General features: G+C 45.0%; 1 protein-coding gene across 1 annotated transcript in view; it reads right to left on the reverse strand.

Annotated features, from left to right (window-relative positions):
- Positions 1-3,758: 3,758 nt before the first annotated feature.
- lingo3a (leucine rich repeat and Ig domain containing 3a) overlaps positions 3,759-23,542 on the reverse strand; it is a 30,041-nt gene continuing 10,257 nt past the window's right edge. Inside the window, exon 2 of the mRNA XM_076039506.1 lies at positions 3,759-5,862. Within this exon, the coding sequence (XP_075895621.1) occupies positions 3,967-5,799 (1,833 nt within the window). The 5' untranslated portion in view covers positions 5,800-5,862 and the 3' untranslated portion in view covers positions 3,759-3,966. The remainder of the gene's footprint in view (positions 5,863-23,542) is intronic.

A 23,542-nucleotide genomic window follows, 5' to 3' on the forward strand; every position in this document is an offset into this window, starting at 1 on the left:
AAAAAAAAAAAAATGCTCTCAGGACATCCTGTGAGGTTTGTCAGGAAGTGGGACTGGCACTTATACACGCCACTTTTTCTTTTTTCTTTTTCTTTTTTTTTTAAAGTTAATTTTATGGTTAATGGTTTTATGGAGTCGCCATCTTTGTTTTTCCAGTCTCATACGGCTCCATCTTCGTTGATCCTTTTCAAACAGCGCCGCTCTTCTTCTTCGATTATTTATTTTCATTTTGGTCGACAACTGTTAGGTACATTACCGCCACCTTCTGGACTGGAGTGTGCAGCAGCGCAGCCTACCATCTACATTAAATTCTGATGAATAACCCCCTTTCGCAAAAAGCCAAATATAGCCCTATATCCGTCATCTCGCTATCTTTGTCGTGTTGATCATCCTATTAAAAAAACAAAACAAACAAAACAAAACAAAACAAAACACAGTAACCCAAATAGACAGTAGGAGTCGCTAAGGAGGCTGAAAACACGAGATGAACGCTCAAATTCTCAACTGAGAAACCAAAGCTAACCTTTGTCAATGATGTTCAAGTAATTTTCCTTTCCCATACATACATACGTACGCACATATATACGATGACTGGAGTCCACAGCCATCAAACTTGTGAAACCAGTGACGCAACAAAAACCTTTAATTTTGAAAGGTAACATCAGACTTTGAGGATTGAAACCCATTATCAAACAATCTTTATTGTGTGTATGTATTAGCTCCACACAAGAAGCTGTGGTGTATTTTGGTGTGTGTACATTTTTGTGCTTACATGCTTACAGATTATGCACTTGTGAGAAGACGCGTTCACCGCCAACACTGCAGTGTTTCAAAACACACACACACACACACACACACACACACACACACACACACACACACAAGCAGTGGAGGGGAGGGGTGTGAATAAAAAATAAAAATAAGTTTACAGATGTTGGATTTTTGACATTACAATGCTCCTATGATATGTCTGAATTATAACAAATAGTCATCTAAATGCCATATGATGTAATCTCACAGTCTCGTGAGTCAGTCATCTTTTTATGATAGTGAGTAATCCTTCTAGTGGAGTCCGGATGATTGATGTCATGCAAAGGTGGCAGAGTCACAAGGTCCAAATGAAGGGGGGTGTCTTAAGCATTTTTTAAGTTTGAAAACTGCTACCAAAAGAAAACAATTCTGAAAACCAAACACTACATCAACAACTGGATGGAATATTCTTTTGATATATAGTAGTGTTTTAAGATGGCTGTTGATGAATTTGTTTTTGTAATACAACTACATGACTCACTTTGAAACAAGATGTGATTAATAGAAAAAAACAAACATTTTCTCTGGTATGTTGTGTGGTGAGGAGGACTGTTACGATCAAATGTGTCACATTCTTAAGAATGCCTTTTCAGGGTTGCTCTTTATATACATATGCTGTAAAGGTATACAAATAGCAAATCAAAACAAGGAACATTTAGTCCATTACAAACATACATGTGCGTTTTTAAAATAAAATTTGCGTCAATACATCTTCTAAAGATCCCTTCTTGTACCTTGTACTAAAATTGGCAAAGGAAACAAGAGATTATATGATATGAGAAATGTGGCACCTCTATGTAAGTGTGTAAACACGGTGGCTACCTGATCTACCAGCGCTAATTCAATTCAAAACATGGAAAGTCTTCAGGAAAATGAAAAAAGCATTGAGCTCACATATTTATTGAAGAATCTTTATGATTTATCCCAATGGTCACAATTTATTTTATTTTATTTTATTTATTTAAAAAAGGGTGTGTGTGATAGGGGACAAGACACTACATAGCAGATAATATAGCATGCTTTATAAACAAACAGGTTATTATTATTTTTTTTTTTAATATAAAACAGTCCAATACAAAACAGTCCTACACAACTTTCACACAGAAACAGATTCACTGTGAGTTCACAAGTTGTTGGACTTCATTTAAATTTTTCATTTAAATACGCGCTTGTCTGATGTTATCCAACAGAGGGCAGCAAAGTAACACTGTTAAAACCGCAGCTGTCGACTTTTAAAAGGAGGAAAAAGCTGAATTACGAGCTGATTGAACAACAACTTTATTTTTCTGTTGTCAGTGCTCTGGGCTCGTTTTGTCAATCTATCATCAATCTCTAGACACAGCTGAATGACTTCAAATCTACACCGACTTTTCACAAATTTGCATTGATGGTATTTTTAAGTGTGAGAAATGCTACTGATTTTCTGTGAAATTCTCTGTGGTTAAAAGAAATTCTCATTCTTCTCAGTCTCGAGGACAAGTCTCTCCTCTTTCAAAAACTGCCTGTTAAATCTGACGCTCACTTGTGTATCTTGAGACTTCATCCATTCAGCATATGAATAAAGTTTTAAAAAACAAGTTACTTTCATATAGGACCATCGACAGACATTTTTGAGAGAAAATTCAAGCAAGAACACATCTCTTTGTTCAATAATATCCAAATACACATTTTAAAGGAGACTGTAAACATTTATGCCCTTCAACTCCACTACTTGCTTATTTGATACTAGAAATCAGTTGTGCCCAAAACTTAGAAACTTTGAATTGATCAATGGCACTCATGAAAAAGACATATATATTTGTTTTTAGAGCTCCTGATAAAATAATTGCAGAACACCTCTGACTCGCTTTTATTGTAACCTTTGTTTCAGTCAGCCGCACTACACTATCGCATTAGCATTTCTCCCTGCATGCTTCAAACAGCCCACTTCCCTCCCTCCATTTGCTGGTTGACCAAGCCACCCCACACTGTCAGCCCAAAATAGGCGAGTGACCTGAAACCTAACATTAACTCCCCTTTCACGATCGTTGTCTTGACTCAGGTGGCTGCGGTAAAACTTTTGCAGATTATCTCACTCATCTGAAACAGACACAAAGCAGCAACTTACTCAACAGGACTGTTCAAAACAACAATGATCGCAGTGTCAATGACAACAAATAGAGCTTATAAAGTACACCTCCCAGATACACAGTATTCTAAAGCTAAATTGAGAATCGGTGCTCCCCGAAGAATGTTTGAATTTACAAATGGAACACATTATTTAAGTACGAATCCATTTCTAAACATGCATTCATCTTTTATATGTATATACATTTTTTTCCACAGTCAAGGACTCTTGTATTGTGTTTGTTAGACAACAATATGAATTAAAAACAAAAAAACAAAAAACTAAAAAAAATTGGGACAGGATGTATCAATCATGTAACCGCAAAAACGTAACTGCTGCCTCAGCAATACAGTCCAAGTTCAGTCACGAAGAGAAAGAACAACTTCCTCTGAATAAATTGCTCCTGGCATGGCAACGTTACTGATAATATAGTGTGTATCATGGTCAAATTGGAAAAGTTACCAAAGCTTATTCCTAATGTATTCTGTGCAAATTTGCCCCCAGCAAAAGATGTGGTGCATTTATATTTATGGAGTCATCTCGCGCTGAAAAAAAAAGTGCTGATCATAAACAACTCTAAATATTTATTGGAAAGCGGAGCGACTCAAAGACATATTTGCAGGTCCTCGGCATTCCTCGAGCACCAGCTAGTTGTAATGTATTCATGAGTTTAGAGAGAGCGATAGGAAGAGAGAGAGAGTGTGAGCTTGTATTTCGTGTACAGAGCAGAGAGAGTGAAATCCCTTGGATATAAAGCGGCCACGGCTCCACGTCGGGAAAGTGGACAAAGTTGGCCAGAGTGCTGTAAAGGTTAAAGACTGGCCCGGGTCACTAGTGAGTGTTTCTTTTTTTTGTCCATCCAATAATATATCGTCCAGTTCTCTTATGCAGAATTACATCAACACACAACAAAGCAATAGAAATATATAAAATCTATACACTTTTCCCATATGTACAGCGGTTTATATAACAAAACCTTATCTTAATAAAATGTTCTATAAATTGTTGTGTTTAATGTCCCGTAGACCTGTTCATAAACAGGAAAATAATCAAATCATTTTCATGTTGAACTTGCGCGCGCCACCCTGCCCTCCGCTGGCGGCGGGTCCGTCCACCTTTCTAAAGGAGTATTCCACGGAGAAGTTGTTCTTGTGCTGCCCCCTGCCTCGACTCCACACAAACAGCAGGATGAAACAGAAGAGGACCACCCCCAGGAACATGATACAGCCCATGGCCGTGGATATGAGGATGGTCTTGAGGTCCAGTGTGAATTTCAAAAAGACTCTGGTGTCGTTCAGGTTTGTGTCATTAAGGTCACCGGCGTAGTACGTGCGATTGGCCATCAGGGCTGCGTCCAGCGGCAGCCCGCTGACCGTCAGCGTGGCGAAGTAGGTGTCGTTCCCCCCAGCGTTGCTGGCGATGCAGATGTAGGTCCCGCTGTCTGTCACCTGCGCGTACCGGATTTCCAACGTGCCCTCGGGCAGCACGGTGACGCGGCCGCTGCTCTTGGTGGTGATGCGGCGGCGCTGCGGCGAAATCCAGAATATCACCGGCGTCGGCTCCCCTTCGGCTTTGCAAACGAACGACACCACCTGCCCCTCGCGAGCGGACACCTGCTGCAGCTTCCTGTTGCGGATTTTGGGCTTCTGACACGTGAAGTGATCAAAGAGAGCTGAATCTGAGAAGGCGGTCAGCGCCCGCCCTTGCACCTCCACGGGCGTCATGCACACGGGGGAGGCGCCATCGAAGTTGAGCGTCTTCCGGCGCTGGAGGATCCACAGCAGGCGGCAGTCGCAGGCCAGCGGGTTCCCGTCCACACGCAGCGTCTCCAGGGTGTTAACAGACTGGAAGGCGCCCTCTTCCAGCGTGACCAGGCTGTTGGTGGACAAGTTGAGAAGGCGGATCTGCCTCAGGCCGCCCAGCGCGTAAGGCTGCACCACTGCCAGGTTGGTGTTGACCAGATGCAGCTCCTTCAGCCTGACCATGTCCCGCAGCGCCCAGGACTCCAGCACCGAGATGGGGTTGTAGGAAAGGTTGAGGCTGGTGAGGTGAGCCAGGCTGCGCAGGGCCGTGGTGGGCACGGAGGTGATGTTGGTGTGCGTTATAGACAGCCAGGACAGGTTCAAACCCTGCAGGCTGTGGGGGGAAATGTACTCCAGGAAGGGCCAGTGGTCAATCTCCAGGCCCCTCAGGTTCCCCAGCTTGCGGAAGTTCTGGTCCTCCAAGGTGGAGATGCTGAGGTAGCGGAGCCGCAGGGTCACCAGGTTGTGCAGGTAAGACAGAGACTGGCTGGAGATGGAGGTCAGATTGCACCTCTCGATGGTTAAGTCCCTCAGGCTCACCAGACCCATGAAGGCCTTGTTGGAGATGTAAACCAAATCGTTGTCTCCCACTTCTAGTTTTCTTAGACTTCTCAAATCTTGGAAAGTGAAGTCTAATAAAATCACAATCTTATTCCCACTGAGGTCCAGCGACGTGAGGTTGGAGAGGCGTGAGAAGGCCCCCATGGGAACCAGTTTCAACTGGTTGCCTCTCACTGAGAGCGACTGCAGATTCTGGAGACCAGAGAAGGCATTTGGTTCAAGCACGCTGATCATGTTGTCGCTCAGGTCCAGCTTCTCCAGGAGATGGTACGCCAGCAGGTCGCCCTGCTCGACCCAGCGGAGCTTGTTGCCGCTCAGGTCCAGGATTTTGGTGTCCGCCGGGATGCCGTCTGGCAGCGCGGATAGGCGCTTGCCAAAACAGGACACGGTCTTGAGTTTTGCAATACACTCACATCGCTGGGGGCACGCTTGACCCTGGGAGGCCGACACTGCGATCATCAGCAGCAGGAACAGGAAGGGTAGGAGCCAGCCAACGTCCTGGCCCAGCTTCGAACCCATGACCCTCCTTCTCTACCGCTTCCTCCTGCTTCTGTCGGGGGTTGGTATCACGGTGCCACGCAGCTGAGAGAGAGAGAAAGTGTTGGAAGGATGGAGCAGCAAGAGTGGTGGGACAGAGGATGAGAAAGGATGAGGGGAAGGGAAGAGAGACAAAGAGACAGACAGTGAGACAAATTAATTAGACTGAATTCCCACTCCACAGCAGCAATCAAACACTCCAAATGAGATGAGTTATTATTCCAAAGACTAAGTGACCCTGCACAGTAATGGAACTAATGCTTTGCGCTGCAAGATAATCCCCCAGGGTCCGGGACAGTGTTTGGCTCAAAGTGTTTAATTTACAGCAGCCACCTGTGTCTTTCAAAGCAATCAGGTTTTGCAGTTCAGATGCCAAGAGACCCCCCACTACCCACCCTCCCTCCAAATAAAAGGAAAAAGAAATATCCTCCCTAATAGCTCTGAGTCTCTTTTCGATCCTATGATTGTTTAGCTCTCTGGCAATTTCACGCATTGCAAATGAAAAACAGCAAAAAGGGAGGAAATTGGCTTTCTATTGTTTTCATAAGACCCCTTGTGAGACATCTTAAAATGCATTGAAAAGGAAAACAGCACAGGCTCTCATAAAGCCCCTGAGTGGAACCTAACGCTGTGGAATTATCAATTCATAGGCAGAAGACTATCAAACTCCTCTGCCCAATGGGGGAGATGAAAAAACAAAACAAACACAGGCTGAGTCGAAAGACAACAACCCGAATGCTGTGCCATCGAGCACCCGCTGTGTGGATCGTCGTGGAGGACCTCGAACTTCGAAGGTGAACAACCTTTGAGGTCTTTCCCCAGCGCAGAGTGACTGAGTCACCCCATCTAAAGCATGATGGTTATCATAAGAGGAGCCTGACCTGCCCATAGGGTTTCATATGACACACTCATGCAGATTTCCTCCTTCTTTCAGACACGCACACACAAAGCTAATTCCCCATCTGCTATTGGATGTCGGCATCCCAGTGGTTGTTGTTTCATAAACCCACTGCGAGACAGCGAGCGGTGGGACGGGCACAGCAGCAGGAGCGAACATGATCCATAATATCAGAGCACTTGAGAGGCAGAGAGGGGGAGAGGAGGCCGACAGAGTGCAGGAACACAGTGAAGAGCCACCACTCCTGCAACACTTTTACACAACCTGAATCACGTGTCTGTCTATTTTTAAATCTGTTATATGGCACTAAAAGCATTAAAGGGGCCCTGTTATGACCATTTAACTTAATGAATAAATACATTTTGTGGCTCTATTTCCAACAATAAACAAGGTTTGTTTGGTCAGAAACTCGAAGTTTTTGTTTCTGTCCTCTGATTGGCCAGAGGCCCATTGCTAGTGGTAGGCCGTGGGCAAGAAGATTACTGGCTCTCATGCAGTGACTTGTGATGTAGAAAACGGCTCATTTCAGCACAGTAACTAGGAAAAAGACAGGACATCTACAAACAAGGTGTGATTTTTCCTACTTTGTGTGTTAGTTGGCAGGTCAGTTATGCAAAAAGACATGTTAAAGTTCTGAAAAAGTCAGTTCTTCATCATAGGAACCCTTTCATAAGGCACAGCAGCTGATTTGTGGAGGTCTCACTCATTCAACTTGCTCACTTCTTGTCACTAAAAGGCCCAGATGAAGGTGAATGGTATGAATCACAAGGAACCTAGCTGCTGCTAAAGGTATGTTGCATATGCTGCAGATTGGTTCTGTGATGGACAGGATTGTCCAATCACCTTCCAAGATTTGCCTGCACTTAACAAACATCTTCTAAGGATCCATTCGCAGATCCGTCTCTTTAAAGAACGCGGTTTTCTCCTGTGTGCGCGTCGCCGTGTCGCCCTGTCAGGGTGTGTGTGTGTGCGAGCGGCCGTGCACTTTCCAGACAACCGCATTGACTTGCATCTCGCTGCGCATGATGATAAACAGTGTCAAAACGATTCAATCACCCTCTGATGTGGAGGATCAGAAATGACCTAAATATCTTGGAATACTTTAGCAGAGAGCATTTCCCAACACTTGAGACATAACAAAACATAATTTGGGACATATGGGGTGTGTGTGTGTGTGTGTGTGAGGGGGGGGGGCATAACACCGTCCTACACATGTGCGTCAGAGCCAGTGGTCTAACACATAGCCTATCGCAGCCCACACACAAGTTGTGTGTCATCCACCGCAAAGTCACAAGTGGTCTGAAAAGGCTAAAGGCAGTCCTTGGGTGAAGGTCTGGCTGATTAATACAGAGGAAAAAGTAGGCGCGCGCACGCACACACACACACACACACACACACACACACACACACACACACACTAAAGTCCACCTCTACTTCATCATTACACTTCCTCAATTATCTCCTTTCCCTGATAAAATGTGGCCCTCGCAGTAGCCACAGTCTCCGAAAGGCTACAGATCTTGTGCCTTTCATCAGAAGGCGACGTGCTCACTTCTCTTCCATTATGACTAACTAAACGTGCCGTACAAGGCGAGCTGTGAATAATGCTGCGATCATTTCGCACTCGCCACATTTTCACTTAGATCACCATGGTGTGATTGATAACTCCCACTGTTTTCGATGCAACTCACACATCAGCGGCCACACTTCAGAGTGGTCTTTCACTTCCCACTGAGTAGGTTTGCCCTTGAGCACATTTATGAAACAGTATATTCAGAAATGGCAGCTTTGAACCCTAATTCTCAAGGGATTTCATAATGTACATGTTATTTCTTGCTGATTTTATATTTCTTATGATTCCCCATGATCACGGTGCCATTTCCTGTTGTCGTTTTGCTCTTTCCCAGTGATCGTTTCCACCACAAACTGTGCTCTTTAATGACTCATGAGAGAAAGGGAGCTTTACACTACACCCTCAGTGATCACCATGTTTGTTGACAACAGCAGGAAGTGTGAGCTGCATTTTGAACGTCTCTCAGTGCTTGTTCTGAAGGACTAGCTGTCTTTTGTTCAGCTCGCAGTAAGACTTTTTTTCTTTCATCCAGCACAAAAAAATAAATAAAAAACAGGAGCTGTTCTGCAGAAGCTCACCTGAGCCTGCAGAAGTTTTTTCCTCTTCCCCTCGACAGGAAAAAATGCAGGTGCCCCATGACTGAAATATAAAACCACACACTTCCTCCACCCATCATTTTAAAATGTCAGTCACAAGGCCAGGCTTTTGGAGACCCATATCTGGTGGCAGTCACTTACTAATAAGCTCTGAGGCCCCGGCCAGCTAATACACCACAGGTCAACGGCAGGTTTAGGGACAGCTACTGTATGCAGCCTGATCCCCGCCGGTGCCTTCTGGCTCCGCAGCGCGCTGCTGTTACCTGATAGTAAGCCGCAGTCAGAAATAACCGCTGTGATAAAAAAGAAGCCCTGTGCAGCTTATTTTCAAAGTCTGACAGTGAGGTCCAGGGATAATCCTTTGGTAAACCAAGGATAAACCACAGCTCCGGACGCCTCCGTGAAGACTCCTCCGGGTGGAGAATATTTGAGGTTTATCCATGTGTTAATATTTATTTGGATGATTATTACCAGAAGTGCATCTACACTCGTAAAAGTCCCTGCATGATAGATTTAAAGTGATCTACTAGCCACCAAGCAATTTTAATCTTTTATTTGAGAAAATATATAAATATTAAACTTTTACCTTTTTTGTTGTTGTTCTGTTTGTCTATATCTCTGTAGGATGAATGTCTATTATTTTTCTGTCACTACATTTTTTCACAGTCATGGAAAAACACACACAAAATCAACACAATGTTGCTGCAGGGTGGTGCTCAGCTCGGCTCAGTTATGTAAAAATAAATAAATAAATAAAAAATAATATTAATAACACCACATCATCATCTGTGACTCGCAGGCAAATCGATACGCAGCTTTAATAGGAGGCAAAATGCTCCAGTGTGGGCGTCGTGTTGTCATGCCGACGCCTACAGAGTCGCGACTCCTCCTCTCGCCAGCCGGCTTCACAGTGTTTGTCTGAACGTCCACATGCAGATGAACGTCGCAGCGTCACCATCAGCTCGGCCTCATCGGAACGTCGTCCGACTCGTCTGACACCTGCTGCGGCAGGAAATGAGGTCTGATGAGCTGCAGCCATTCAATGTATTATTTTTTTTTTTTAGGGTTTTATCACCTGTTCTCCTATTTTCACTGATCCTTCCTGCCTGGCATCTGCATTCAGATGAATTAAAAGGAGACGTCATCTCAGTGTCGAAGAGATTGGTTATACATGAAATCGCTGTCTGTATAGCCTGTGCAGCACAGATCCAGTAGCTTTAGGGCCATTGGATCCTTTTTAAATACATGTTTATTTACAAAAGTGATGTTCTATTCTGCTGTGATCTTTCCCACGAGGAAATAATTCATTCAAAACTTAAAAAAAAAAAAAAAATGTCTCATGTCTCTATTTACAGCATTGTTTGGAGTCACGGCAGTTTTATATACTTTGGCATCAAGTCTTACATAATGGCTGGATGGCCAAAGGGCACAGTTAGACTGGAATGATGAGGAAGTTTTTTTATTTTTCATTTTTTTATTTTTTTTAAGATCTTGAAATAAACAAAACCTTAGCCTGAGCACTGAAGACCTTGATCATAGCGGACTTGTCCCGACAACAACAAGGGCTCCATTTTCTTAAAAACTACAAACAAATTAATCAGGTTAACTGTGTCACCTCAATCAGTGAAATTTGTGGCATTTTACAAATTGAATCGAATTGACATTCGAGCACACTTGCTGACGTCTGTTTTTCTTTTTTTTAATTAGTGGTTGAGTTGAATGATTTAATTGGCTGGGTGAGCTCCCCTCTGACCGTTACCCAATTCCCAGTGGGTTGCCAGGTGCCTTCACTATTGAGGGTCTGCCCGAGCTCAGCCCGATGGCGGAAGGGGGAGGTGACTCGCAACTAGTCACGCACTCTCTGACCGCTGTGCCATTACCATCCAAGCGCTGCTGTGGGATGTGTGACTTTTATGCTGAGAAAAATGCAAGTGCAGGTTAGGTAGCAACAGAGCCATATTTAGACGGCGAGAGTGGGCTGTGAAGCTGCAGGGGCAAAGGGCCTTGGTGAGATGTTCTGACACCTTCCCCCACCCCCTTCCTGGCTCTCGGACTCCTCCTGTAACAAACGGTTACATCATTAATTTCTGGGCGTTCTGAGCTTCAGCCCCTGCACAGGAACATCCTTGGTTTGTTTCAACAGCGCCGGTTTGCGGCTCGGAGGGGAGCAAATTAGGCTAATGGGCTTCACCCCAAATGCTGCCCTTGTCTGCTTTTCAGAATAATAAGTTTGGGAGCCCCGATTTCTTGTTAAAACACGAGGACGCGAGGTCAAGAGCGTACTTGGCTCTGCCACGTCATACACATGTGACACACTGGCTATCAATCACCCAATGCTTAAGGATTTTCTAGAAAGGAAGAGTGTTTTGTTTACAAGTTTTTACTTTTCTTCCAATGTCAACAAGAAGGGGAGCAAAAAAACTCAAATGGACAAAGATTGATAACATGCACTGAATCAACTGTTCCAGGCCTCGGGTATGACGCTAGCCATGACAATAGCTCCTTATTATTCTGTCCTCTGTGCTCTTGCTCATCACCTCCTCCTCCAGATGACCTCAGAATTCATGAAAGCTTTCTGCCTTCTGAAATAGCAGTTTTTTTTCCTCTGTGTTAGCTCTACGTGGGAACAACTGGCCAGCTCTAGACCTGCTTCTATTTCCTGGAAGTAACTTTATTATGGTATTGCGCTATGCAAATAAAACCGATACAGTCTGTTTGCCTTACTACAGATCTTAGACACGGGCGATGAGTTCCTCTGCTTAAAGTCAGCGGTGTTTTTCCAGATTTTCGACGAGAGAAGTGAAATCAAAGGCCGTAGGCGACAAACTGAAAGGTCATATTGACCTGACGGCACAAGATAATACCTTCTCAGTTCCTGAGCAGACAGAGGGAAGTCATCACAGCACACCCATACGTGTGTCAATGGCAGAGGCTACGTGCTAGCACAATGCTATGAGGTCTTGCATGGGTTGTCAAGCTTTGGCAAGAAATGGGAACTATAAATGAACGTGACATTTAAATTGAAACGTAAAAAGAGACTTTTTTTTCGGAATACACCCACATGTGTGGGCAACGGGGTTTTTCAAACACTGTGGATCTCCTGGTGAGTCTCTTAGCTACGGCAGTCAAAGTAACCAACAGCAACAGAGAAAATGGTGAGCCAGCTGCAGGTGCAGGACACAGCTGACAAACGGGCAGGAAGCGCATTTGAGAATGTGTAGGTGTACCCGAGCGTTCTCTGGAAAAGAGACGAGAGAGAGGGAAAAAAAAAAGACTTAACACACACAACACACACACACACACACACACACACACACACACACACATCATCCATAAAAGCTCCTCAAATGGCTGCGTTCACGCTCGATTCCACCATGCCCACTCGCTGTACTTTACATAAGCACGTCGTCAGCCCCCTTTGCGTGTGTGTCTGTGTGTGTGAGTGTGTGGGTGGGTGTGTGTCCACTGGAGAGAAAACACATTACTCATTTACACCGAGGGAAGCCATCGTCAGTGTCTATCAATCTGTGTTGGGAGACCCTGAAGCTCCCCTAGCGGTACACGGTGCAGGAAACACACACATACCCACACAGGCCATTACACAGACACACACACACATACATGCACTGACCTAGTGGGGGAGAGAAAGTGAGGATGAAAAACAAAGAGCGACAGAGTCGCTTGTTCCCTTTAACGACCCTGTAAGTTCGAACGGTGCCGCCTGCTGATGGATGGAGGTCAGTGACTGACAGGTTCAGGCTCGCCCACCTGCAGGCAAGGACACCCAGACGCTGCACGGAGAACAGACTGACAGGGGCGTGCTGGAATGCAAGCGTGGACACCTGCACACTGTGTGTGTCCCTTTAGCCTTGTGGGAGCAGTCTACAGTCTCTGGAGTCCTGCCAGTCTGAATGCCTTAGTCTTAGTGGGTTGAACCCAGTTTCTAGACTGGGGTCCTGTCAGTCGTGTGCTTTTGTTTTGTTTATTTTCTCACTTCGCCGCTCTCATTTTAATATCTTGCAGCTGACTGCATCACTACATTCACACTTTCGCTTCTCCTGTTTCACACACTCATGCACCTATCTATCTCTCTAATTCTCTATCTATCTATTGATCTAGAAACTAGGAATGAAATGAGCCTATCTTAGGGATGGTACTATGATAAGCGGGGCTGTAAATGAACATTTGTAGGGCTAAAACACACAAATAATCTACCTCGCCATCTGGTTTAGTGAAAAATGATCAATCCCCTTACGCATCAGTGTAAACAGACTGGCAATGAGGAAATGCATTTGGCTGCTCCTTTGCTGCATACAGCCGGTTGACGCGCAAGATGGTGCTCACGTCTAGACGAGAGGTTAGCGGTGAGCAACCAACCAGACAGTCTTTTTAGCTGTGACCAACATCAGGAAGGATGGAGGGGATTTCAGGAATTACTGTCAATTAGGCAAAGAATAATTATTCTTGTTAGTCAGTGAGCAATGGCCATAAGGAGCACTGCTGTTAGACTGAGATGAAAAAAATATATAAAACATATTTTGTGCTTTTAGCTATTTTGAAAAACCCAACAAAAAAAACAACAACTTTGAAAGGCTTTAAAAGTCTTGATGGAAACTCACTAAATGTCATTCTAAAAAGCAGCCAGCAGTGAAACCAACTACACAAAAGGGGTGATTAAGAATGTGTCCTGCCATGTGCCATGAATGTTTTACGAGAGTAGAATTGTCCCAGGGCTTATGAAGGTTAAAGGCTTCTATGAACAGCAGCTGAATAATTGAAGACGTCATGCCACATGGCCATGTCCTACTGACACAGAGACTTTGACCGTAGCCGGAGCTGCAGCGGCAAAACACGCCGGACTCCCGTTACCCGCGACAAGACTGACGGGCCGTCGGTTAAACAATGAGTCGGCCGGCAGGCGTTCCACTCGAGCTGGCGGCTAAACCAGAGAAGTTTCGCCTTTGCAACTGCAGCTAAAAGCTGCGCAGGATCATTGTGCATGTACACTGACCTGGCAAAGTGCTTGTTGCTCGTGGCTTCGTGTCCGTTAGAAAGGACAAACAGCTGACAAAATAAAAACCAAAAGCAGGTAAAGGATGTCCATAACGCTCTAAGAATAGCTTATATGCTAATGAGCCCATAAATCACACTAATGAATGGGAATTGCAAAGTCAATACATATTTCCTGTCTGTGCATCCCCCAGTGGGAAACAGGGTTAGCTGTGCTATTTGAGCTTTGTGTTCACGATCAAATTATAGAGGAAGACAGAAAATGTCAAGTTACTTTTTCTCGATTCCAATGAGTCGTTGGAAACGTGTGTGTGTGTGTGTGTGTGTGTGTGTGTGTGTGGTACTGTGGTGGTACGGCTCCCCTGGAACTGCAGCACAGAAACACAATAAATCACAACAACAGCGCGGCTCATTTGGAACTCTAACTCAAATGCACGATCTTACATCATCAGGCACAGTTTTGTGGAAAAACCGTCTCCCACCAAATCAATGTGCAATATAAACTGTTCTGTTTGTTTTTGCAGGATGTTTCTGCAGGCTTTTCTCTCTGGAGAAGGGTTTGAAAAAAAAAAACCTTTGACGAGCCTCTGCTCCCGCCACAATTTGGTGTCGCGCTCATCCCCCCCAGGAAACTCCTGCAAGGCCCAATTAGAGCTCAAAGTTTGAACCCATTCCCAAAACTTTTAACGGTCAATTAAAGCCCGTTTAGGCTCGGCGAGAGAAAAACAACAACCTGCAGTTCACCTGATGTGTGGAGATACAGATCGATATGTTGTATTTAGATGACAAATGGCTGTGGTTGAAAGCGAAACAGGTGTTTTTTTTTTCATTTCATTTTTTAAAATCCCTGTGGTATAGTTTAACTTTAATGGCCACACATCATATAAAGTTCCCTCTATCAATGCCTTCTTACAATATTTTGTGTCTCCAACCAGAAAATCAACTCCCTTGAAATGTGAAAAGTCTGCCACACTCTTTACCTCTCTCTTTTTTGTTTCTGAAGTCACACACTCTCTCCAAACACACTCAGTTTGAGCTGATGCAGAAAGATTGGAGGCTCAAAAGAACATTAAGTTTGATGCCACTCTTTGAGGGGCCAGCCCTCGTCACTGTAATGCAGGGTGACACTTCCTCCCCCGGTCACATATATAAACACAGACAGCACGAGTCGAGGCTCCGAGGCTCCCATGCACTTTTTCAAAGTATCGTCACAAAAACATTTTAATTGGCAAAGTTCTGGAATAATAATTCATTATTAATCTAGACCTACCACACGACTGGCTGACTTACTTATTCGATTTTTAAGCACTACTGAATTTTAGAAAATGGTGTTATGTTCGTAATTTTGTAAAAAAAAAATGTATTTAATGGGACATTACAGAAGTGAGGTAAAAGTGTAGTAGTAGTTTAATGATAAACTTCATCTAATCCTGGATTCCAAAATAATTTCCCACTAATCCAACTCTGCTCCTTGAATTATTAGGAACATTTCCTTTGAATTTTAACATGGCCTGCTTTATATGAGTAGTGAAGCCAAATCACATCACATCAGTTCAAAATGCAGTCGCACAGTCAAAAACAACCACACGGCCTGGAGGTAAAGGCTGTTTCCAAAGGCTAGTCTCAGCGTGGCTCATTTTCACATAATTATTTAACACCCAGACAGGTCAATAAACATGTAGAATTCTAGTATCTTCTGAAATCCAGAGGAGATCCAGATGTAAGGATGAAAGTATCCATTAGAAAATAACTGGTGTGCTTCAATTGCTGTTTTTTGTAAATCCTTAATAGTTTAAGTGCACCAGTGAGAAAATGCCCTTACACTGAGAGTCTTCAGAATGAACCCGTTAACACATTCAAAAAGGTGGACTGTAGTATTGTAGCAGTAAGTGTTTGCTTTATGTGTGATGAGATGCTGTCTGTTTGCAATTCACCACTAATGAAACAGCAGAAAGTGACAAATTAGTGACATTCAAAATATCGTTGTCACTTCCTGTGAGCGCAGAACAGCCCTGTAAGTCTGGGTCAGCACAAACCATGCAGAAATGATTGCACATAATATGTGTACTGTGCTAAAGAGTAGAGTATCTAAGAACACTGACAGAAATGTAACTAAAACAAGTTGCAATAACATATGCTTAATGCATCTTTTACATGCCTTTTATTCCATTTTCAGCCGTCAATGATTCATGACTATCCATCCAATGCCCTATATATGTCACTCCAGTCGTCTCAATGCACCGAATGTGGACAAAAACAATAATTCCGGTTCATGTGCAACACTTCATTTCCAGCCGTTCTGCTGCTTGCCACTGGTCAGCACGTGCATCTGTCTCTTCAATGAGGGCAGACGGCTTCTGGCGTCCGGCTTATTAAATGGCCATCTTTTCTTTATGCCAGTCAGCCTTCACTCCTCCACCCTCTGACCTCCCTCGCCCCTGCAGGCAGCGTCCCGGGCTACGTGTCACATGACTTCAGCACGAATGAAGAGTGACGGACGACCAGGAAAGAGACGCGCTAATTGGTGGAACTGGTTGAACAGACGATGACGATGCCGCCCAAGATCATTTCGGAGTTTTATTCAAATTAACTATAATAAATGGAGAGAGTTTGTAATTGGACGGGGGCTCCGTGGTGGTATGTGTGCTAAGTTTATTTTGAAAAAACAAAAAACAAAAACAAAAAAAAAGGAGTAAAAGAGCACAGTTTGAAGGTATCAAGGGCCATTAAACCCTGAGACTTGCATGCTCAGAAGCAGCCCAATCAAACACTGGGTGTAATGACTTGGAAACATCCATTACAGTGCGACTCTCGAAGCAAATGGCTGCTTGTCAAGTCCTCCGCTTTGATCGCTGCGGCACGCCTGGCACCTGTTCAACATGTGACAGTCCGGTCATTCTGTGATGCAGGAAACTGGAGAAAAGTTACCAAAGAATGCAACTGTTGTACCTCTTTGCTAACACAGTCACAGTCCAGAGCAGAAGAACGACAAATTATCCCAAAGTGGAAGGGTTCTCTGTTCTCAATTTTAAATGCAACCTTACATGAAAGGTGAAACAAAATTATCTCGGAGGCCAAAACGACTTTAGACATTTAACTTGAGTTGCCCCAGTGGTGTCCGGAATACAAATGAGAGCCTTAATTTGAGCCAATCCATCCCCCCAAAAACACACAACCGAAGCAGTTTTAACTTCGATTGCTGGCACTGAGAGCCAGACAGCCAAAGTGATCAATAGTTGGAGGAGAGCGTGACCAGTATCTCTTCCGGAATCTTTTTTTAGTTGTTATTTTTTCTTTCTGGCTGCTCTCCACGCCGCGCCACCAGCCATCACTCCAGCCGCGGCTCGCCTCCATGACAATTGGCGTGAGCCGCCGTCACTCTCGGGCTGCGTGCCACGTCTCGTAGCAGGCTGGCATCGCACATCACACGCTTCGCATCGTCATCAGAACACACACGAACGCAGATTTACACACGAAAGTGGATGAATGCTCTGGGACACAAAGGAAACGCCGTTATTCCCAATCTCCATAGAAATATGTGCACATTCTGCGCCTTGGGGACAAAAGTCCTGAAAAAAAATAAATATATATACATATATATATATATATTTTTTTTACCTACAGCTGTGAACACAGAGCTAAAGGTGAAGGTGTGCATGGTCTTTACACAACGGATGACTAACCAATAAACAAGGCAATAAAAAAAGCAGAATATTTGGATGTTCATAACTCATCACACTGACCGTGAGAAGAGGCTGCGACAACTAAACAAGAAAAAAAAATCTTTTATCTCAGTTTACAAGAAAAAAACAAGAAGTTTGGGGCGCCAACATCCAACAAAGCTTCAGTTTATTTGAGGAAATCCGAGGAGGTTCATGTAATCTCTGTGCCGGTTTTGAGAGGGTACTGATGGTACTTGGTTGACGCATTTGTTTGCAGCAGGAAAAGCACAAGAAAAATAATGATAATAAAGGGTTTTTTGCACACATGCAACATGCAAACATGATGCATCACATTGTGTGTTACTCATGCCCAATTAGCTGAGCAGATCAGACTCATTCGATCGAAAAATGCCTCAAAATTAAAAAAAAAAAAAATGAGATTAAAATACTGTAAAGTATGTATAACTCCACTTTTACATTCAGTCTGTGGCCCAAAATGACCCCATCCCGTTTCAGGTCCTCAAGGTTGAAGCATCACAAGCTTAAATCTGCCGCAGCCTGTTCTAATCCCTGCTGAAGCCTGCAGGATCTCGGTGTCCTTCTCCTTGGCTTCCTTAAAAGGATCTCTGTCCTCTCCGTTTCCCTTTCACCGCCTGCTGCCTGCTGCTCATCAGCTGAGGGCCGATTTCAACAAGTGATCTGGAGTCAGCACGTATCTGATAGAGAGTGAGAGAGAGAGAGAGAGACTTGTACGGGCACACGTTCTCCCCGTAAAGGAAAGTAGGACAGCTCATCTGCGCTTAAGAGACGATGTGCAGGGGCCCGAAGACAGTGGAGGGCTCCTCGTGTTACCCAACACTATGCATTCATCTTCTCCCGACATTCATTTTCTCAAACATTTAAGCGTGATCGGAGGGGTTCGAGTGTCAGCCGGCAATCTAATACAGCCCCTGTGTGGTCCTTTGAGAAAGAGGTTTGACCAGCGGTGCGAGTCCGCGAGTGTGCAAATTGAAAGTAATCCTCTGCGGCCCCGGCCGCCGTCGCCACCTCGGCCACTCCCGCTGCTCGACTCACATCTATTCATAATTCATCGCTCGACAGCAGCGAGGCGAAGGAAGTAAGTTTTGTCCCGGTAATGAAGCCGAGCGGGGCGGCGCAAACAAAAAAGGGCCAGATTGGCTTCCATGCCGGTCCCAACTCGAGGATGGGCACTTGTTACACGTCGCAAAAGACGGATGGAGCGGAAGGGCGAGGGCCTGCGTTCCTCGTGGCTGGATCGGACTGTGGCCATTTATAATGATCAGAGGAGAGAGGCTGAAGCTCCGGAGACTAATTGGAAAGTGTGGGAGTATTTGCTAGCAAAGACTTTTTAAACTGACACATCATTTTGTTTCCCTACTGCGTTTGACCTCAGGGGGATTAAAAATAGATAAAATGCTGACACGTGGAAAACAGTGGAAGTATCATAAAGGACCTTAAGCCTACACCTGCAGTGGAGGTTTTGGACCACTTGGGGGAGAATCCAACGTATTGACTTGGTTGCAAACAACTTGTTTTTCTCTTTAGCCCCAACCGGACAGATTATAAGGTCTTAAATTCGTATGGATGATGTTGCTAAATGCTAAAAAAAAAACTGTCCATGTGGATGCTGTGTATCTCATCTGTTTCATGATTGTCTGCCGCATTTCTCGCCGCAACAAGTGGACATTACGAGTTGCCCCCATAATGTCTCTCTTGTTAAGACTCGCCGTGACATATTCAAAGGAACAAATTGATTCCATCGCCTCCCTCTTCAAAATCCCGTGTGAAGCATGAGCGTAACCACAGCTGACAACGCGGAGATGCCTTTGGCGGGTTGACGTGACGGATTTGGAGGACAGCTCGTCATCGGAGACAATTGAGGATGACAGACAGACATCTCACGATCCACATTCGCGGTGCCCGAATCGACAGAAGCCAACAAAGTTAAGACGGGTTTGCAAAAAGGAGAGAACTCTTCAGACACGGAAACAGTCTGAGGGAAGTTTGATTTTCAAAATCAAATGTTCCAAAAACCACCAAAGACTGGAGCAGGATGTTTGCATGGAAACAACACAAACTGTATCTGACAAAGACCTGGGACACCACCATCTAAACTCTGTCTGGTAGCAAGTAGCAGAGAGGAGCTAACGCACAAAGCTACAAAAAAGGGGGCGTCCTACCATTATTACTTTAACCTGGGGAGTAGAAACGACATTTCCAAGCAGAATGATTGCTGTCTGTGCTGAGGCAAAGGCGACAAAATTGTATCCTGTTTTTTCTCAGATTTCGACAAAGGACTGCACAGAACAGCGTGAACTCACTCATTCATCCTGTCTACCAGGGACTATATGAAAGCGGACAGAAAGGAATTGGCTCTGAATTGGTCATCAGCCTTCGTTTTCCCAGGAGATTTCTCGCCCAGTGGCAGGAGAGAAAAGGCAGAGAAAGTTGAAAATTAATCCAGAGTCGCTGGTGTCCCTGCTACAGTTGTCCGATGCACATTTATTTCTGATGAAACCTTCAAGAGCAGAGGTTGCGTTGCTGTCCAAGATGCAACGCACCATTTATTTCTTTAATCTAGCTGCACCATAAGTTTAGTGCTCCTAAATGGAGCAATCAGTGTGAAATCCAAACAGCCCTCAAAGGGTTCAACAGAAACGCTGCATGATCATTTCATCACTGACTGCAGCCATTCTTTATTAATACACTTCCTTTGTCAGGGGCTAAAAACGAGGCTGTTAATGAGCAGTTCCGCAACCACATGTGGCCAATTAGCTTGTTGTTTCATGATAAATTAATCAGATTAATGGTGCTAGATTATTTTTGCACTTATTTTGCACTGTGTGAAAGAACAGCAACAAAAAACAACCAGGAAAGCCGCAAAAAAAAAAAAAAAAAAAAATGCTGCTGACGAAATCGAAAATTTGGCAAAACCAGTGAGGAATCCACAGAAACACTCGGAAACACCAAAGGCATGGAAAAAGAAAAAAAAGAAAAAAGAAAAAGAAAGAACAATGGGTGAACCCAGAATTCCTTGCTGATGAAAAAAACAGCTTCAGGCGCAGTTCGACATCAAACAAAGCAGATAAAGGCGAACACTCTGAAGATGCAAGACAGAAACTCGACTTCTTCTGTCTACACATCAACCCCAAACGTCCCCGAGAGGGAGTTTTGCACGAGGTTCATTTTCACTGACCCACAAACCACGAAGAGGAAAGTCCAAAAGGTAAAAAAAATAAAAAACAAAAAACAAAAAAAACAACAAATACATGAATGGAATCTTCCTCACATCCGGAAGAACTGAGATAATTTTTCACACATCATCCCTGAGGTACTGCAGTCTTGCACCACAACGATGGACAAAATAGGGCAGATCTGTGAGCCAAGTCTTGGACTTGTGTGTCAAAGTGAAAAGAGGAAAACCCCCGAGCTCCCCGGACCAAAACCCATCCCTGTCTGACACACATGCAGCCAATGAAGCGTCCGGCCCCGGGATTACAACATAATGCCCGGCTGGCTGATGAAATGCCCTGGACCCGTGTCTACGTTCCGGCCTGTTGTCCATATCTCAGCGCAGCCTGTTTGTATGGCCTACTTCAGCGTCCCACCCTCTAATCCCACACCGCTGGGAACAGCCGCATCGCCCGCTGCACCTCCCGTCGCATCCAAAGATGGCGAGCTCAGCCAATCAGGGCCAGGCGACCCTCGGAAAGAGCCATGCCCAAAAAAAGAACAACCTTCCAGGGAAAGAATAGAAACTCTGAGACAGAATGTCTTCGATTCTTTTCCAGCTAAATATTACAACCTTCACATCAGTGAACACATCGAATTAAAAAAATAATAATCAAAAAATCCTCTAATCTGGTGCCGGGCGGCCCCGACACCACGCCGTTCGTGTCCGCGCGATAATGATAGAATGGAGAGGTCTGGGATTCTTGCCTAATTATCCAAGAGAGTTAATTACAGAAAGAATTCCGAGGCAATTACAGGAGCTGGAGTGACCCGGCTGGCACCGAGACGGCTCCGACTGCTCGCGCACACAAAGAGTCTCACGGCACATTGAGGCAGATAATAGCTGATTAATCTACAGACATCAAAAGCGTCGCCGGTGCTCTGTATGCACCGACACGGCTGTGTAGAACTTTTTGGAGACAAGAATTCATTTGTAGTTTTTAAAAAGAACACATTCTTCTTTCTCTCTCCCTCTGTCTATTGCGCTCTCTCTCTCTGTCTCTCTCTCTTGCAGGGATGCTCGTCGGGGAAGCGCGCACAAGCCTGTTTACAGCTGCAAGACCGAGTAGGAGAAGCAGCAGATCCATATCCGTGACACGTCTGCAGAGAGATCAGCGAATTCCTGAAGGCCTTTGACGGAGGCACGTGCACGTGCAGGGTGCTGACCATGTGGAAGGGGAGGCGGGAGGGTGGGAGGGTGGACGGGGGATAAAAAAAAGGGGTAAACAAAAAAATGGGCGCAGAGACAACAAAGAAGGCTTCAAAGGTCTATCAGACGCGACATGAAAAGGAAAATGGAAAAGCAGGAGCAGGAAGCAGGAATGACGGGCGGAGACGGGCGGAGGAAGAGCGAGGTGGCTTAGGGAAGGTGATGTAAGAGCTGAGTTTTTGACAGCCGCAAAAGGAGGAGAGCATTAGAAATGGATTTGTCAAACGTGAGACACATCAGAGGAACACTGACGACTGCATCCGTGTGTGTGTGTGTGTGTGTGTGTGTGTGTGTGTGAGTGCGTGTGCATGCCACGCTACCCTCTTTTAGACATAAATCTCAACCCCAGGGGGAAATTCTATCAATGAATGCACCGCTGCTGCTGCTGCTGCTGCTGCTGCTGCTGCTGCTGCTGTCCGTGCTATGAGCTTGACTAATGGGGGAGGCGGGGGGGCTGATGGGGGAGTAACGGAGGAGATGCTTGCTGACAGGAAGAAAGAAATCCGCACAAACATGCACGCACAAATGCTGCTTAATGCGAGCGGCGGTAGGAATAAATAAATAAATAAATAAATAAAGCGAAAAGTGACACATGTTCCAAGTCTCTCACGTGAGGGAATTGGAAGTGACTGTGAGCCCCCGGAACACAGGTTGTCACTTTCTGTGGAGAAGTTTAGCAGGTCGAGGAAGGAGGAGCAGCAGCAGCAGCAGCAGCAGCAGATTGAGGATGAAAGGAAGGAGGAGATGGTGACTCAGCTGCTCTCCCACAAGGCCTCCAGGAGGAAGAGCAGGACAAGAGAGATAAGGAGGCACCAGAGAAGAAGAAGGAGAAGAAGTAGAGGGCAGCTGAGGCTCATCTCAGTTATTTTTTTTCCAGCCTCCGAAATAAACTAAAATTAGAGCGAAAACCCAAGACAGGAGCTTTAGAAATAAAAAAAAAAAAAGGAAAAAAAAATGACTTCAGGGCCAACAACAAACGTCCGTGACGGCAGAGCAGCAGATGAGCAGTAAGTGGCCTGGGAGGCCCCGGCAGTGCCACGCCATCTGACCACATCCGAGGCGGATCACGACAGAGTGGACGCTCTAACTAGCATCGCTAGGTAGGACGACTGCCGCTGAGTAATTGGGCCCCGCTCGCATGTTAAACATAGATGTGTTCTGACACGGCGCCGGCGCTCGGCATGGGATGTGCAGAGATAAAACGGCATGCTGGATGGAGTCAGAAACACACACACACACACACACACACACACACACACACACACACACACACACACACACACACACACACACACACACAAGGCACCACAACAAGTCGGGGCTGCGGGGAAAGAGACACAACCGCAGCTACACCCCGACAACGTACAAACTCTGCACAAGCTCTTTTGTAAGTGTTTACTCCACATGCAGGGCCGCCGTCTTCTCCAAGATTGTCGGGGGGGAGGAAAAACCAAAACAAAATGAAAGAGGAAGAAAGAGGCGACGAGTGGGCAAAGAGAGGATTTTCTGAGAGCTCTCGGTGGA

This window comes from Nelusetta ayraudi, unplaced genomic scaffold (assembly GCF_046127955.1).
Source record: "Nelusetta ayraudi isolate G7.1 ecotype Tasmania unplaced genomic scaffold, CSIRO-AGI_Nayr_v1 ptg000059l, whole genome shotgun sequence".
Lineage (NCBI taxonomy): Eukaryota > Metazoa > Chordata > Actinopteri > Tetraodontiformes > Monacanthidae > Nelusetta > Nelusetta ayraudi.